The 16,914-nt window shown below is 39.9% G+C and overlaps 1 protein-coding gene and 1 pseudogene across 1 annotated transcript in view; one reads left to right on the top strand and one right to left on the bottom strand.

The window, feature by feature from the left end:
- Ednra (endothelin receptor type A) overlaps positions 1-16,914 on the top strand; it is a 64,094-nt gene that overhangs the window by 34,445 nt on the left and 12,735 nt on the right. Inside the window, exon 4 of the mRNA XM_008827466.3 lies at positions 12,915-13,113. Within this exon, the coding sequence (XP_008825688.1) occupies positions 12,915-13,113 (199 nt within the window). The remainder of the gene's footprint in view (positions 1-12,914; positions 13,114-16,914) is intronic.
- LOC103729410 lies at positions 4,075-8,247 on the bottom strand (annotated as a pseudogene).

Raw genomic sequence — 16,914 nt, 5'->3', positions numbered from 1 at the left:
TCTTCTGCAAGAATAGCCAGTGTTCTTAACCGTTGAGCCATCTTTCCAGCCCCATAATTCTTTATGTAAAAATAAACACCCATCTCATTAGTATGCAATTTTACATTCATCTTTAATAAATGATAAAATTGGCCAGTGAGATGGGACAGTGGTGCTAACCACCCAAGTCTGACAACCTGAGCTCGACACCTGAGACTGACATAAAGGTAGAGGAGAGAACTGACTCCACAAAGTGCACCACAAAGTGTTGTCCTCTGACCTCCACATGTGCATCTCCACACGCATGACACCCCCACATATCACATACACACAAACAATAAGTAAATGATAACATTATACATATACCAATGAATTGTTTTTAAAATAATTTCCTTATGATTATTAGTAAATGATTTGTTTGCCTATTTTATGTACCTTTATGCCTGGTATCTCATAAAAATTTTTTCAGACATAAAAGGGGCAGGAATGGAAAAAGTTTAAGAAGTTTTGCTTTAAAGAAGTCCTTCTACTGAGCTATAGCTCAGTGTTAGAGCATTCAAAGGCCTAGGTTCCATCCCCAGTAGTGTGTGGGGAGGGATTCTACAATAGGAGGCCACTGTTCAGGTTCCACTGACTTAAAAAGTAGACTGTAATACTTTGGCCATTTCCCTAAAAAGCTCCACAAGCACTTACAACCTGGGTTTCATTCACTGGTAAGTTCTCCCTCTGTGGTTCCTACCAGCAGCATTTCCCAGATAATTCCTTCTTTCATCAGATTGTATTATTGAGTCCTGCTGGGGTTATGACAGGCGTGACTGCTTTCTAACATGTTATGTGATCTGAAAATTGAAGGCTTTAAGTGATAGCTGTCACATCACTAACATAAGTAAATTTTGGCCTGCATTTGTCCATATGTGTGTTTAGAGATATATTCTCATTACATTATCTGATTAGACTTTTTAATATAAATCTGGAAGCCATGTGGGGAAAAGAAATGAGATGTAATCCTTGACGGTTGACAAAAAGTGTTTTTCCCGTGCAACATTGTTAGAGAGTTAAAATACGGACACAAGCATACTGACAATGGGAAAACCAGAAAGGGTGTTAGAGTCCCAGGAGTGTGTCACATGCTCAATTCACAGAATATAATGTGAAGAGAAAGATTTCTTGACAAATAGTGCTATTTAGCTGCCCGGGGAGAAAACCAAGTTAAACCCTTACCTGGTACTATATATCAGTAGTAAAATACACAGTTATCATTTCTTGAATCTGAATACCAGACCTATTTTAATTTACAGAAATTATTCTCTATGGCTCAGTGGTTAAGAACACTGGCTGTTCTTGCACAAGACCAAGGTTCAAATCCCAGTACCTACATGGCAGTTAACAACTATCTGTAACTCCAGTTCCAGGGGATCTGACGGCCTCTTCTGTCCTCCATGGGCATTGCATGACACAGGTACACTTACATACATGCAAGCAATACATGCATACATTTAAATATATATATATATGAAATTGTTTTCTCTAACTGGAACATGAGCCAAAAGTATCCCCATCTTACAGAGAGAGACACTGGGGTTGAAAATGTTAGCAAGTCCACATAACTTTGAAGCCTTTGCACCAGTAATCAAATATAGGCAGTCTTTATTCAAGCAGGTAAAATCTCAAACCATAAAGAGAAGATCTCTGGAAAAAGAAAACCTTCTGGGGGGCTGGAAAGATGGCTTGGTGGTTGAAGGCATTTACTGCTCAGGCAGAGGACCTGGGTTCAGCTCCCATCACCCACGTGGCAGCTCACAGCTACCTATAACTCCTGTTCCAGGGGCCCAATGCCTCCTTCTGACCTCCATGGTCACTGTATGCACATGGTGCATGTTAATTCACACAGCACACATGCATATAAATAAAAAATAAATAACTCTTAAGAAAAGAAAAAAAAAACCTGGACTTAAAAGGACTGATAGAAAATCAGACTATAACCACAGGTTTTTTGAGACTGAGTCTCCCTGTAGCCCCAGCTGGCCTGGAACTCACTATGTAGATCAGGCTGGCCTCAAACTCACAGAGATCTGCCTGCCTCTGCCTCCTGAGTGCTGGAATTAAAGGTGTGCACCACCATGCACAACTGTCACAAGTATATTTTGAGAGGTAAAGTTTTAAAATTCAAATCAAACATTCATAAAATTATTTAAAAATCAACAAGGCAAAAGGGCTGAGGGGAGGGGTGTTGTCAGTCCTACCAAAGGCCTAGCCAGGCCTGGCTCCTCTGCACTCTTATTTTAATTGCAGAAGCCTTCTTGTTTCAGCCCCAGTGCATGAAAAGGGGCAGCTTAAGTCGACAACTCCTATTTCTGGTGTGGGGTCTCCTACAGAACCTCCTCTCCATGTCCAATGCATGAACTATGTGTTCCATCACAGCAGTGGTTGTATATCAAATGAAACATGAGTCATTGTTCATTTAGAAAAGGAGAAATAATAACTCCAAAAATCATTTCATTAAGATGTGGTTTGACTTTTACACCAAGGAGATGAACCATTTAAAAATGTCATGTCCACTAAAACAGGAGAGTTCTTGTTGGGAATGAACTCGTCATCCTTTGTATATGGCCTTTACTCTTAGGTTTCATTTGATGGGGGCTCTATGCCGGACCTATGCCAGGGGGGTGTATTTGACATTTCTATTTCAAAAGCTTTCACATTAGAGAATCAATCACATTTACAATTCTTCTTTAATTTTAGCTTTAGTTTTTAGTTATGTATATTTGTGTGCATCACTGTGTATGTACATTTGAGCTCAGTGCCAGAAGAGTAGGACCCCTGGAACTGGAATCAACAGGGAGTTGTGAGCCACCTGACCTGGATCCTGGGAATTAAACTCAGGTCCTCTGCAAAAGCGGCACTCACTCTCAACTGTTAAGTATCTCTCCAGCCCCTATATTTAATTCTTATAAGTAAGATATCATTTGTTTTGAGACTTCATCTAGTTGCATTTTTAGTGTGCTGAAAAAAAATTATTTTGTATAATGAAAAAAAAACGGTAAAAAGAGGAAATTGGACTCTTCAAAAAAAAAAACAATTTCAGATTTTTCAAAACCATATCTTCTTGTCTGAACTAAATCAAATTATAGCCCTGGAAGAAGAATTGCCATAATATTTTAACAATAATTTTTAAATATGGTAATCTTCCCTCAGTTTAGAGTTGTTTCAAAAGTAATGAAAGTAAATATGAGTTCTTTTGAATGTCTTCACTAATCACTCACTGAAATACAGAATGCTATCAACCAAATTTAAAGAACTGGCTTCCTTACTGTCACCATTTCATCTGAGCAAGATAAACATTGCAGAAAGAGAGACTCCATAACTTGTACTCTGTTGAACAAGCTTTTGTTGTTCAACTATGGACTTGCTGCAGTTTAATCGTTTTACTAATTCCTGCTCAAATTTCACTATTATTTGCTCACCTTAAATTTACACCTTTATTCTCTTATGAAAAATATAAAGGAGGAATTTCAGAAATTGGTGAAGAAAGTTAAGAGCAAGTTTTGACCTCTGTACAGCTTTATCAATACATTTTTCAATACTAAAGTTAGTTATACTTTTAAAAGGAATAAATTTTCCCAACAAAATATGAATAACCATCTTGACTAACAATAAGGTAGGTTTTCTTGCATGCTATGATGAGTTCTAAATGTTATTTCTGGTTTGTTTGGGGGAGAACAGAAGGCAGTCACCTCAGTGTTGTCTTTGTGAAGTTAACAGTCTTATTTAAAGAAGAAGATGATGACGGGGTCAAACCATAACAGGTCTGGATAGAGATCCAACTTGTAGTTTAAAGATGTCTGGAGAAGGAGACTATAAAAAGATAAAACTCTTTTAACGACTATTCCAGAGCAACATATAATTAGATACCTGGAAATGTTGCAAAGATCCATTAAGAAGGCAGCTTTGTTTTTGCATGCTTTAAACTTCAAAGGTGATGCCAGCTCCTCAGTCCATCACTTCAAATCATTGCTTGGTGCTCTCTCTGATATTCTCAAAGAAGTTTCCCAATTCAAGAAGCATGAGGCGATTTTCTGAAGTGCCTCATTTTTCTTAGACTTGGACTTGGTTTCTCCTTATTCTCCTGGCGTTATGATTCTGCTGCCGTATAATGAGGTCATGTGAAGATGCAGAAGAGATTGAGCTGAAAAGGCGGAAAGTGAACAACGTTACATGCTGGCCAGGGCAACTGGGGATCTCATTTTTGGACTGTTCCCTGTGACACATAGTTATTCATCTTTTATCTTATTCAGCTGTCAAGATCAGACAATTGGTTAATTTTGTTACCTCATTTCTCTCTGATAACAACCTACCACCAAACAGTCATTTCAAACAACCATTTTATCAGATTGCACCATGTTATTGGTCAGGAATTCAGGCAGTTTCACTCCATGCCACTTCCCCTGGGGTGGCAGGCAGTTTGCAGCTGGCGCTGGGCTTGTCTCTTGAATCCACAATGCTCTTGCCTGGCCCTTGGCAGGGGCAGCTGGAAGTCTGAGCTTAGCAGAGTTCACCTCCCTCTCTAGATAGTCTGAGGGCTTCTCAGCCTTCTGCTCTGGCAGACTCAGGGCTGCAGTGCCAGTCTGTAAGAGGCCAGGCCTGGAACTGGCCAAATGTCATCTTAATTGTATCCCGTTGACTGGCCAGCCGGAAATAAGATCTCAGCTATAGAAGTGTCCAAGCATTTACATCTATTTCTCTTTCACCAAACTCATGCAATTTCTCATTAGAATTCTTTCTGATATTATTAACCTCCAACTTTCTGGGTGGCAGTCGGTTTGTCTATCATGCAAAGATATAAATCAGAAACCACTATCACAGATAATCACTGCCTACTAATAAAGGACGGGAAGAAAAGATAGGTGTGCCACTTTACCGTATGGAAGCAGCAAAATTAAAGAGAGTCTAATAAACCTAAAGTAAGCAAGCACTCATCAATATGCACTTATTAACAACTGCTTTCTAAATTACATGAACCAGATGTGCTGACACATGACTGTAATTCCAGTAGTTGGAAGGCTGAGACAGGAAGGTAGAGGCCAGGGTAGGCTACAAAGTTGAGACTTTCTATCAAAAACAAAAATGTGTTTGAGCTATCTTTTGTTGCCTTGTTTAGCAATCCCGTTCATTAAAACTTGTCCAGAAAAATTATTCAGAAATAGAAAAAAAAAATATATATATATGCACAAACGTGTCATTCAGTACTTTGAAACACTGGAAGTAACACATAGAAAAAAGATTTATAGAAATGGTATTGATGTTGTATTACCATGTGCAGCCCTTAAATTGGTAAGGGTCATGCCCATGGAGGAGGACCCAGGTTCCATTCTCAACACCCACATGGCAGCTAACAAACATCTATAATTTCAGTGTCAAGAGAATCCAACACCCTCTTCTGACTCTGTGGGCATTGCATGACATGGGTGCACTTACACACATTCAAGCCATATAAACTCATACATATAAAAAGAATAAATAAAATAAAATAAGATACTTTAAGGTGGTATCTTTTGAATTTAAATTTTATTTTATAATGCTTTAACTTTGTTCAGCCATAAAAGTTTAAATGTAGTGACTGTCTCAGGCCATACCTTCAAGATTCAGTACACATGAATGAAGTGTCTCTGGCCTTGAAAACATTTTTAAAATCTGCTAATAGATATATACTCTAACAAACAACTGTACATAAGTAAAACAGTCTATCCTTTTATTCTGATATGTCAGATTGTAGGCAATGGGAAGACTCTCCTGTGAGTGAGCAGATCCGAGTCCTGACCCAGGCTCCCACATTCACTAGAGAACCAGCAGAGGATGTGGCAAAACTCCCACCCTCAGATTCCAAGTTCTCAGTTTCCCATCTTGAACACAAGGGCAAACACTATCAACCCAAATATCCCTCCTATTTTAAAATGATTTGACTCTGTTTCTGAAAGGATTAGCTTTTGTATATATTACCTAATCCAGCTTGAAAAACAGAAAATGGTCATAGTATAAAATGCTATTTACTTTGACTAATAAAGTAAAAACAAATGCATGGTAAGGAAAAAAGACACTTCATTCGCTGGGTATTTATTTGGTACCTATTGTTTTTAGTATTGGAGACACTCAAAGTGTCTTATGAGGCTGATGTTCTAAAACAATGGACATAGCCAATAACCAAAATACATAAAGAAAGCATTTGGTTAGTCTCATGGTAGGAAGTGCTATAGAGAAAAATAAATGTGAATAAGTGGAACAGGATAATTCTAGAAGAGGATTCAGAATTTTAGGTTTCTTTTGTTTTTAAATATTTTATTCATTTTTATTTTATGTGTATGAGTGTTTTGCCTGTATGTATGTAAGTGCACCTGTGTCATGCCATGCCCACAGAGGTCAGAAGAGGGTGACAGATCCCCTGGAACTGGAGTTATAGATGGTCGTTAGTTGCCTTGTGGGTGCTGGGAATGAAACCTATATCCTCTGCAAGAGCAGCCAGTGCTCTTAACCACTGAACCATCTCTCCAGCCCTTGTTTTTGTTTGTTTGTTTCTTGTTTTTTGAGACAGGATCTCACTATATAACCTTTTCTGTCCTGGAACTCACTATGCAGACCAGGCTGGCCTCAAACTCACAGAGATCCACCTGTCTCTGCCTCCCAAGTGCTGGGACTAAAGGTATGTGCCACCACACCCAGTTTGAGATTCAGAAATTTCAAGTAGGATGTCCAGAGAAGGCCTCCATAAAAGACACAGTTTATCCAGGGGTCATACCACACATCTGTAATCCTGGCACTTGGGAGGCTGAGTCAGGAAGATCATGAAGCTGAGGCCAGCTTGGACTATCTATCTGTCTGTCTATCTATCATTCTATCTATCTATCTATCTATCTATCATCTATCATCTATCTTTCTATCTTCTATCTATCATCTATCTATCTATCTGTCTATCATCTATCTATCATCTATCTATATCTATCTATATCTATCTATCTATCTATCTATCTATCTATCTATCTAGTCATACACTGAATAAAAACCTAAAGGAAGAGAACAAGTGCCTCTGAGGATGCCTTGTGGGGATTCCTTGAAGGGTGGGAAATCATGGCCGGGCTTGAGCAGAGGGTGCCCAGCTCTTTTAGTAAGCTCATTTGCATTGCTGTTTCCAAGAAAGACTATGGCAAAGCAAAGAAGGTGGATACGGAGAGACCAGCTGGGAAACCATACCAGAAACCCAGGCAGCTTGATGATGCGTGAGGTGGTGAGAAGGGAGCACCTTTAAATAGTCCTGAAGGAAGATCTTACAAGACTCACAAATGAATTGGGTACGTGGTAGAAGAAGAGGGAAACAAAGGCTTGGTGCCTGAGTTAGTTAAGCCTGGGAAAAGGGCTGTTTTGGGTGTTTGGAAGCCTGTCATGTGTTCCAGTGGAGCTCCCAAGTTGACAAAGATGTACACAAGTCTAAAATTAAAAGTGGGCCCTGGGCTAGAGTTATTAATTTGGGAATTATCAGCATAGAGGGCTTAAACTTTTAATTACACTTTTAAATGTTTTAATTAAGTCTTTGATAATGTATTTTGATCATGTTCACCCTCAACTGTTCCCCAAACTTCCCCTAGATCCACCCTAGTCTTCCTAACCCTCCCAACTTTGTGTCCTTTTTTTTTTTTTTTTTTTTTAATTTCTCTGAGAAATTTTTTTTGGCCTTTTGGATAGAATGTATTTTCTAGGAAGGATGATCCCATCACACTTCTGCTGAAACCAGCACCTGGCCTCCTTGGTGCTGATTCTGTCTTTGACCCCAGTACTATCTGTCTTGGGCTGCTTCTCTGCGATGCTGAAACCTGAACTACTACCCAGCAGGTCAGAGAAGTCCAGGCCATAGATACCAGTACTTGGGTCGTATTTGATGCCCAGATCAGTATGTTCCTGGATTCCAAGATCAAAGTCTCCAATATCACAGAAGCTATTTTTCATAACTCATACGCCTGAACCTTCAGACTTTTCTCCAGCATTTTCTCTGCCTTGGTCCCATCGACTGTGCAGTGAACTGCAATTTTCTTATTTCTCTTGATGCCAAAGGACCTATTGGTGTATCATGCTTTGGAAAATACAGGCTTCTGTCCTGTGAGCTGCTCCAACACCTTGGCTGCCCGGGTCAGTCTCCATTTTCTCCACACAGATGTTAAGACAGAGCTTGTGGATGAGAAGTTTCCACCTGGGATTCTCCTTTTCATCTTGATCCTGCACCATAATGAAGAACCCTTTTATTTTTTTAATACCTGCTAAGTCCAATGTGTGCTGCCCATGTACTCCTAGATGTAGGCCCATCAACTGGAGTGTGGTAGACCTACCGGAGCCACACTCTTAAAGAAAATTGATTCTCCCTCCCCCAGAAGCCATCAACTATCAATAGCTCCTCAAGAGCCCCACCCATTCCATACTAGAATGTTGAATGTCTTGATCATGTGCAGGTCTTGTATAGCCAACCACAGCTGCTGTGAGTTCATGAGTACAGCAGTCCTATCCAGTAAAACAGAAGACACTGTTTCACTTTGATCCTCCAGCTTCTGGCTCTTAGGAACAATCTTTCTAACTCCTCTTCTACTACGATCTCTGAGCCTGGGGGTGGGGATGTCAATAAATGGTTTAAATGACACTACAGCCACAAAATGGAGTGAGATTGCCAAGGTAGGGGTCCAAGGACAAAGGCCTAGGAGAAATCCAATCTAAGAATGTTGGAATTGGCCAGGGTCCACCAATGAACCAGTGGCCAATATGGGGCAATCAAACTGATGAAAACATTTTAAGAGGAAAGATTTGGGGCTGGAGAGATTGCTCAGCAGTTAAGAGCACTGGTCGTTCTTCCAGAGGACCTGGGTTCTACTCCCAGCACCCACATGGCAATTAATAACTCTAGTTCCAGGAGATTCAATGTCATCTTTTGACCTCTGCTAGCATTGCATGACACAGGTTCACTTACATCTATACAGGCAATACACTTATACATAAAATAAAATAAAAATAAAATATTCTTTAAAAGAGGAAATATTTATTTCTGAAGTATCAATTGGTGGTGACTGGATCTATACTTGCAGATTTTCTATAACAACTGAAGATGTCACTTATACATACATACATACACACACACATACACACACACACACACACACACACACACACATAGAACTAAACTGAAGGCTGTTCATTAGTAAGAAAACCATATTTGACTCAGTGTGGTGGCACATATCTTTAATCTTAACATTCAAGAGGCAGAGGCAGGTGGATCTTTGTGAGTTGGAGGCCAGCCTGATCTACATAGTGAGTTCTGGGCCAACCAGGGCTGCATAATGAGGCCCTGCTTCAAAAATAAAATAAGCAAAGACTATTTGTGTATATATGTTTTACACAATAAACTTTCAAGAAGAAATCAGTTTTGGAACATTTAGGATTTCGTATTTTCTACAACTCACCCATGTCCATCATCACAAGTAATTCTTTCTAATTGCTCTGATATCCAGTAAAGCTGTTATCAAGATCAAGGTGATTGCAAATAAAAAATACTCCAGTTCTCTGTAATATGTGTCAGTAAGCCAAATAGTAAAAATTACTTCTACTTACATGTAAATATTGAATTGACACAAGATTATGGGTACGTGTATATATGTGCTGGCCAGATTCCTGCCATTGCCAAAAATACCTGAAATGACCAGCTTACGAGGGAAGATTTCTTTTAGTTTAGAGTTTTGAAGGTTTCTGGCCATGGTTAATTGACCCTTTACTTTTGGGCTTATGTTGAGGCAGCTCATTTTGTTGGGAGTGGTGTGGCTGAGTAAAACCACTCACCTAGTAATGGGGGGTGGGGAGCAGAGAGAATACAAAAGACTAGCATTCTGTGATCCCTTTCAGGGGACCTAACTTCCTCTCACTAGGCCCTATCTTACTAATTCTGCCTACTCTTAACAGCACTGGTGACCTGTTGTAGCATATCAACTTTAGGGAACAAATATCTTAACTAGCACCATGTAATATTCTGAGAACTCATGACACAATATAAAATGGAGCTGGTTTGTGAATAAGTTCATCACGTTGTCTAACTTAAGCCATCTTCCACCCTAAATCCTAGCTAAGAAACCTGGCTTTCTTACTTTCTTGTGGGATAAGGTGTTTTATTTAAATCATCTAACTGAGCTTAGGGAAGGGAAGAAGAAACAGATGCAACTCAGCTGACAGCCTAGGGACACAAACAACCCGCCTCCACTGTAGCTTTTGCTGGACATCAGGCTTCCAGCTCAGTAAGGCAACAAAGAAAAGAAAGCAGAACCAGGAAGAAAAATGACCAGCAACCTTGATCTCACTAAAAGAATCGTGGATTTTTTTATTCTTGTTTTTTTTGAGACGGGGTCTCCCTGTAGCCCCAGCTGGCATAGAACTCACTATGTAGACCAGGCTGGCCTCGAACTCACAGAGAGCCACCTGTCTCTGCCTCCCAAGTGCTGGGATTAAAGGCATGAGCCACCACGCCCGGCAGAATCATAAATGTTAAGACTCTATTTAGGCTATATCATAAAAGGATTTTCTTGATCTGTTTGTATAGTTGCATTTTATTGCATTCAGAACTAACCTGGTCTTTTTTTCAGAGATCTTTATACATGCAAATTTCATTTTTCTTAAAAATCTTTTTTAAAACATTTCTCCAGCAAATTAAGCTGCAAATATATCAAGTAGTACCATTGTCATAGACATAAGTCTATAGGCTCTAATCTAGTAGCAAATTTGGTAAATAATTAGGCATCGTTAGTCTTGGGAGCTATGTTTTCCCAGATACTGATGAGACACACTGAGATAGTACACTAACAAAAATGATAAATGGCTCATTTTGGTGTTTATGGGTAACTTGTACATGCCTTGGCTTTATTGATAAATCTTCAACAGAAAGAGGCATGTCCAGCAAACCCAAGTGCACCTGTGCCCAATGCTCTCGTCTGTTTTACAGCCTTCTTCTGGCACTAGTCAATGAAAACTATAAAAGGAAAATGTTTCCTTTCCATTACAACAGAAACAAAAATTTCAAGATTGAAGCCACAAAAATATCATGCCGTGTCCCAGGTCTATTCTTCATAGTAAGCCTGAAAGCAGTTAGCATCAGACCATCACATCAGGTCAAAGAGCACAGAGTTTCTAAGCTAGACTTTCTTCAGACTTAACCTTTAAATGTGATTGTTGGCATAAAAATATTAAAGTGGCCAGGAGTGATGGTACATGTCTGCAATCCCAGCACTTGGGAGGCAGGGGCAAGAGAGTCGAAAATTCAAGGTTTTCCTAGCATACATTGTAAATTCTAGGCCAGTCTGAGCTGCAGGAGCTCCCCCCACCACACACACACACAGTGTTGAAAATATGATAAACATAATTTCCTTTTTAATTGGATTTCATACATGCACATAATGCATTTTAATAAATTCCACTGCCCCTTTCCCTCCCCTCCAATTCTTCTCCTATCCCCCCACCACTTTATCCTCCTAACTTGTGTGTGTGTGTGTGTGTGTGTGTGTGTGTGTGTGTGTAATACACTGAGTCCACATAGTGCTTCCTGTTCATGCTTGGGTAGGACCGTCTACTGGAGCATGGGTAGCCTCTCTAAGGCCAAATCCCTGAAAAAAAATGACTCTTTCTCACCCAGGAGCTGTCAGTGGCCAATAGCTCCTCAGCTAGGGGTTGAACTTCATGAGCCCTCCCCAGTCCATGGTGGGATTTTAGCTGGTGTGATCTTGAGCAGGTCTTGTGCAAAGCACAATTTATTAATGCCAGAGAGGCTTTTAAACCTTATTTTTCAGTCACATTTATATTCTTTATAAACTATTTTCTGTTAGATTGCAAACTCCAAAGGTTAAGAATGAAGATATTTGTAACTCAATTTCACATATTTTAGCATAGGACTCTAATGGGAGATACTGAACTATCCTTTGATACTCACAGAAGTTATATTTATTTAATTAAAACTGCCACCTGGTCCAAGCCATGTTAATCCTATTTTGAAGGTAGATGAAGGGAGGAAACGATGGAATGGTCACTATTCACTCAAGGACTAAACACTTCATAGATAATCTTTCAAGTTTTCTTTATATTTAAAGAGGAATCGGTGTTACTATTTTGAGGCTATGAAAAGGACTAGCAGCTGCCACCACCCTTTCCACCGTCCACTTTTCTCTCAGCTTAAAACACATGGGCTAACCTCTCTGCTGCCACTTCCTAAACTCTCTCAAGATTATTTGCCACTTTCACCATCGTTTATGTATTTGACGATTTCATCCACATTTCATATATACAATGTATTGTAGTTATAGGCACCTCACATTACCCTCCTTTGTCTCCTCCCTCTCCCTCTGAACCCCTTCTTCCCAACTAGCTGACCTCTTACTTTCATCTCTCTCTGCCCCTGTCCCCCACTCATTGGGTTTAATTAGGGGTGCTTATGAGGTTCAGTAGAGAAGTATTTGCTGGAACATGAGGCAACCTACTAGTGGCTAGACCACTGAAGAAAACACACTGCCTGCCTAACAAACCATGGACTACCAATAACTCCTCAGGAATGGGTGGGACTTCACGGGTGCCTCCCCCATCATGATGAAATGTTGAAGGGCCCAGTCTTGGGCTCATTGGTGTTCATAGCTGCTATGTGTTCATGGTTGCACTGGCCATGGCCTATCTGGATGGAAGAACTTCAGATCTTAGATTCAGGTCTGCCAAGCAATCTGTTTCCTAGAAGGTTAAATTGTTTTTCACACCTAGACTCACAGAAAATTCCCAAAAAGCCAATAGTTGGTCTTTGGCCAAGGGAAGATGCTTTGTAAACAAAATGAGTTCAAAATTAACTATCTTTCTTTTACCACCCCACTTTTTTCTTTTTTTCATTTTAGGTACAGAGCTGTTGCCTCCTGGAGTCGCGTTCAAGGAATTGGGATTCCCTTGATTACTGCCATTGAAATTGTCTCCATCTGGATCCTGTCCTTTATCCTGGCCATCCCAGAAGCCATCGGCTTCGTCATGGTGCCTTTTGAGTACAGGGGTGAGCAGCACAAAACTTGCATGCTCAACGCCACATCCAAGTTCATGGAGGTACTGATCATTTTCACAGTTCACTTCTTACAATGATTTTTAAATCTGCTAAAGCTTAAAATGAATTAACTGGGGAGGGAGGAGGTCATCATATTTCACTGCCTTAAAATGTGCTTCAGCCAGCTGGTGGTGCATGCCTTTGATCCCAGTACTCAAGAGGCAGAATTTGAGGCTAGCCTGTTTTACATAGGGCGTTCCAGGCCAGCCTGGGCTACAGAATAAGACCCTATCACTGACAGCTCCACAAGGCTGAGTGTTCTGTATAAGAGTTCAGTCAGTGTTCTTCAGTTGCATAGAGATGTTGGCCAGTGTGTAGCTTGAATTGAGCTGCTATTTTCCTCCACCCCACTCTCATACTGCCATACAACTGTGCAAAACCGTTTTTCTTTTCTTTTTTGTTTTTCTTTGGGGGGGTTGGTTTTTGAGACAGGATCTTCCTGTAGCCCCAGCTGACCTAGAACTCGCTATGTACCAGGCCTGCCTTTGCCTCACAAGTGATAGGAACAAAGGTGTGTGCCACCATGCCTAGCAAAAACTGTTTTTGTGCACCAAAGAATTCCAAGGCTAATCTACTAAAAAAGAGGGACTAGATATGTATGTAGACAATGCAATTTGTTTTTATGATAAAAAATACAGATAAGACATTCCATCTGACAGACATGCAGAGGCTTGTTTTATGTTACTTGAGGAAATGCAATTTGCTCTTTACATTTATGCACACAAATCTTATTTACCCTCAAAATGTTTCGCAAAACTTTTCTCTTGCAAACTAAGGAGTACATTTGCCATGTGCAATCACTGTAACATACCCAAGACTATAGGTTCAAAATATAAACAAATCTGGTAAGGAATTAGATATCATTGTTCCTAGGAGCAGGGTTTGCTAACTGCAAGTAAGAGGTACTTACCTGCACTTATATGAATATGGACCCTGATATCCCTAACCACATCAATGATTCTCTGAAAAGCTTAAGTACATGCCTGAGTGCCCTGGGAAGCACATGCTTAAAATACGTATTTCCTTTGGAAAACTAGTTACATGTGGACTAAGGAGGAGAACCCACAAGATAACTCTGTCTCCTAAGTCGGCATGAGTTAGTGCTTTGATGTCAGCGTCACACTGCTCAGGTTCTACATCTAATCATTTACAGACATCTCAAAGTTGACTTCCTAAAGTGGAAAAGTCACAGAATTCATGGTTTTGTAGCTGTTCAATTTATCCTGCTTGGAAATTCTTGTTTTAAAATTAAAAGAGCTCATGAAAACTGCCAGACAACCTTAAAATTGAAGTCTTACCTGCTGACTCTTAACTATGTCAGTCTTCACAGTGTCAAACAAGAAAGTTGGATGTCTTAGCCTGTCTTTAACTGATAGAATTGGGACGTGTGAATAAGCAGGCTGGATATTCTAGAGAAAGGTGCTCCCTAATAAGAAGGTACTTGCTAATCACTGGAGATGGACAAAATGAAATGGGTTACTTCATAAAGTCTGAAGTTTTCTATATAAGCATTCAAGGAAAGGGTAGCTGAGTGTCAGCAGGGGTCTCAGGGTTGTAGGAAGGGTATGAGTTGAACTGATGAGATTTCAGAGTTCATTCTGAGTCTAAAACCCAGTCTTTTTTTCTAACTTTACTTCTGCTCTTCTTCCAGTCTTACTCTCCAACTTTGCTCTACCCTAGAATGACCCAAGGCCCTTCTAGTCCCTGGCTGATGACATCAGTTCAAAAGAAAATGTGTGACCTCTTTCTCCATGGGCCTCTGATGTGGGGGTGGGGCACTCCTTTCAGCCCTGTCAAGGGTCAGCTTCCAGACCCTAGGCAGCTGCTTATGGGCTATTCTCACCAGGCCAGTAATTCACTGGGAAAAGGGGTTACAAAAGAAGGGGTGGGGCCTCAAAGGATGTTTGCACTCCACAAAAAGACAGTCTCTGATTCTTTTTAAGTTCAAGACTGAAATCCTTCTGCAATGTGGTGGGCCAGGGGAAGCATCTGTATAACAAATATGAATAAATTAACTCCTTTGGGAGTTTGCACAGAATCTGGAATAGAATTCAGGAGTCTGTGAATGTAGATGGGAAAGAAAATATGTGTTTATTTTCACTAAATTCTCCCTGACATTTATCATTTCTTTTGATTTTGAATGTAGAAAACCACAATAATGTTTAAGAGATCCATGACTTTCTCACTGATACAGGCATACTTGAGACATAATCATAATCTTCAGACATGTATGCTATTGCCACTTCGACATTTTGAAAGTTATTAGAGCCACCATGTTATTTAATTAGAGACTTATGTTATATAATTTGTACTTATGAAGTAAAAAAAAACACAGACATTCCATCTGACAGACATAAAGACTCTTGTTTTATCTTACTCTATCTGAATCTTATTTTCATTTTTTTGGCTTTTTTATACTTTATTTATTATTTTTATTTTATATGTATACATGTATTGCCTGCATGTATGTAAGTGTACCCACGTCATGCAATGTCCACAGAGGACAGAAGCAGGCATCGAACCCCCTGGAGCTGGAGCTACAGATGGTTATTAGCTGCCATGTGGGTGCTGGGATTTGAACCTAGGTTTTCTGCAAGAACAGACCGTGCTCTTAACCACTGAGCCATCTCTCCACGCACCCCCTTCGGTCTTTTTGAGACAGTGTCTCCCTGTAGCCCCAGCTTGGCACTCACTGTATAGACTAGGCTGGCCTCAGTCTTACAGAGATCCACCTGACTTAGCCTCCCAAGTTCTGGATTAAAGGTGTGAGCCACCATGCCCAGCTATTTACAATATTTTGATAGTTCTGTTTCCATGTAATCGGTTTCCATTGCGATCATATATATTTTACTTTATGCTTACAAAAGCATTGTTTTCAGTTCTGGGAAGATAGCTCAGTTGGTTAAATGCTGCTATGTAAGCATGAGGACCTGAGTTCAATCCCTAGAATCTATGTGAAAACTGGATATGGTAGCACACACATAAAACGAGAGCTGGGGAGGTAAAGATGGGCAGAACCTTAGGCTTGCTAGCCTACTAACCTGGTCGAATTAGTCAGCCTTGGATCTCAGTGAAACCCTGTCTCAAAAAACAAGGTGGGTGGTTCCTGGGGAATGACATCTAAGTCCTTAAATCCTCCACAGTCACATTCATATGCATGCATGTAACACACACATACACACGGACACACGCATGCACTCTTGCACACCCTACTGTTCTCAGAAGCGATGCTCATGCTCACCAGACTTCCAAGGGGTCTGTGGCATACACCATTGAGAAGGCTTTCCTGAACTTTTTATCTTCTGGAATCATTTTTAGATTCTTTTAACAGATATATTATAAATGTAGCCCACTGGACTCCTTTCTATGAGCATAAACCATCAAGTTTTCACAGAGCTGCACAGTCATTTCTGACTGTGGGAACTGAGCTGTCACAGGAGACTGCATTATCCTCAGTAAATAAACAATCTGGGGAAAGATCATAAGGAAAGAAAAAGCATTTCCTTCCAAGTTGGTGGTTAAATCAGTAAAGAATTTGGGTATCATTGTCTAACTTTCCTTTTTATAGGGTATGAAGTTTTCTTCTTTATTATTTTTTTTATTTATATAGTTCTATTTTTTATTTAAAAAGTTAAAAGTTGAGTGCCTATGTTGATCTAGCTGCATGATGTTTTTATGAGTCCATTACAGTAAAGTGATTTTTTATGTTTTTTTAAAGTTATTTATTTAATAACCACATGATTAGAAGAAGCATTTCATTACAACAGCATTGACATATTCAATAACAATTTCCAAATCTAAGA

Source organism: Nannospalax galili, unplaced genomic scaffold, assembly GCF_000622305.1.
Source record: "Nannospalax galili isolate Female #2095 unplaced genomic scaffold, S.galili_v1.0 scaffold1272, whole genome shotgun sequence".
NCBI classification, from domain to species: domain Eukaryota; kingdom Metazoa; phylum Chordata; class Mammalia; order Rodentia; family Spalacidae; genus Nannospalax; species Nannospalax galili.
This window is presented reverse-complemented; position numbering and strand designations above follow the sequence as displayed.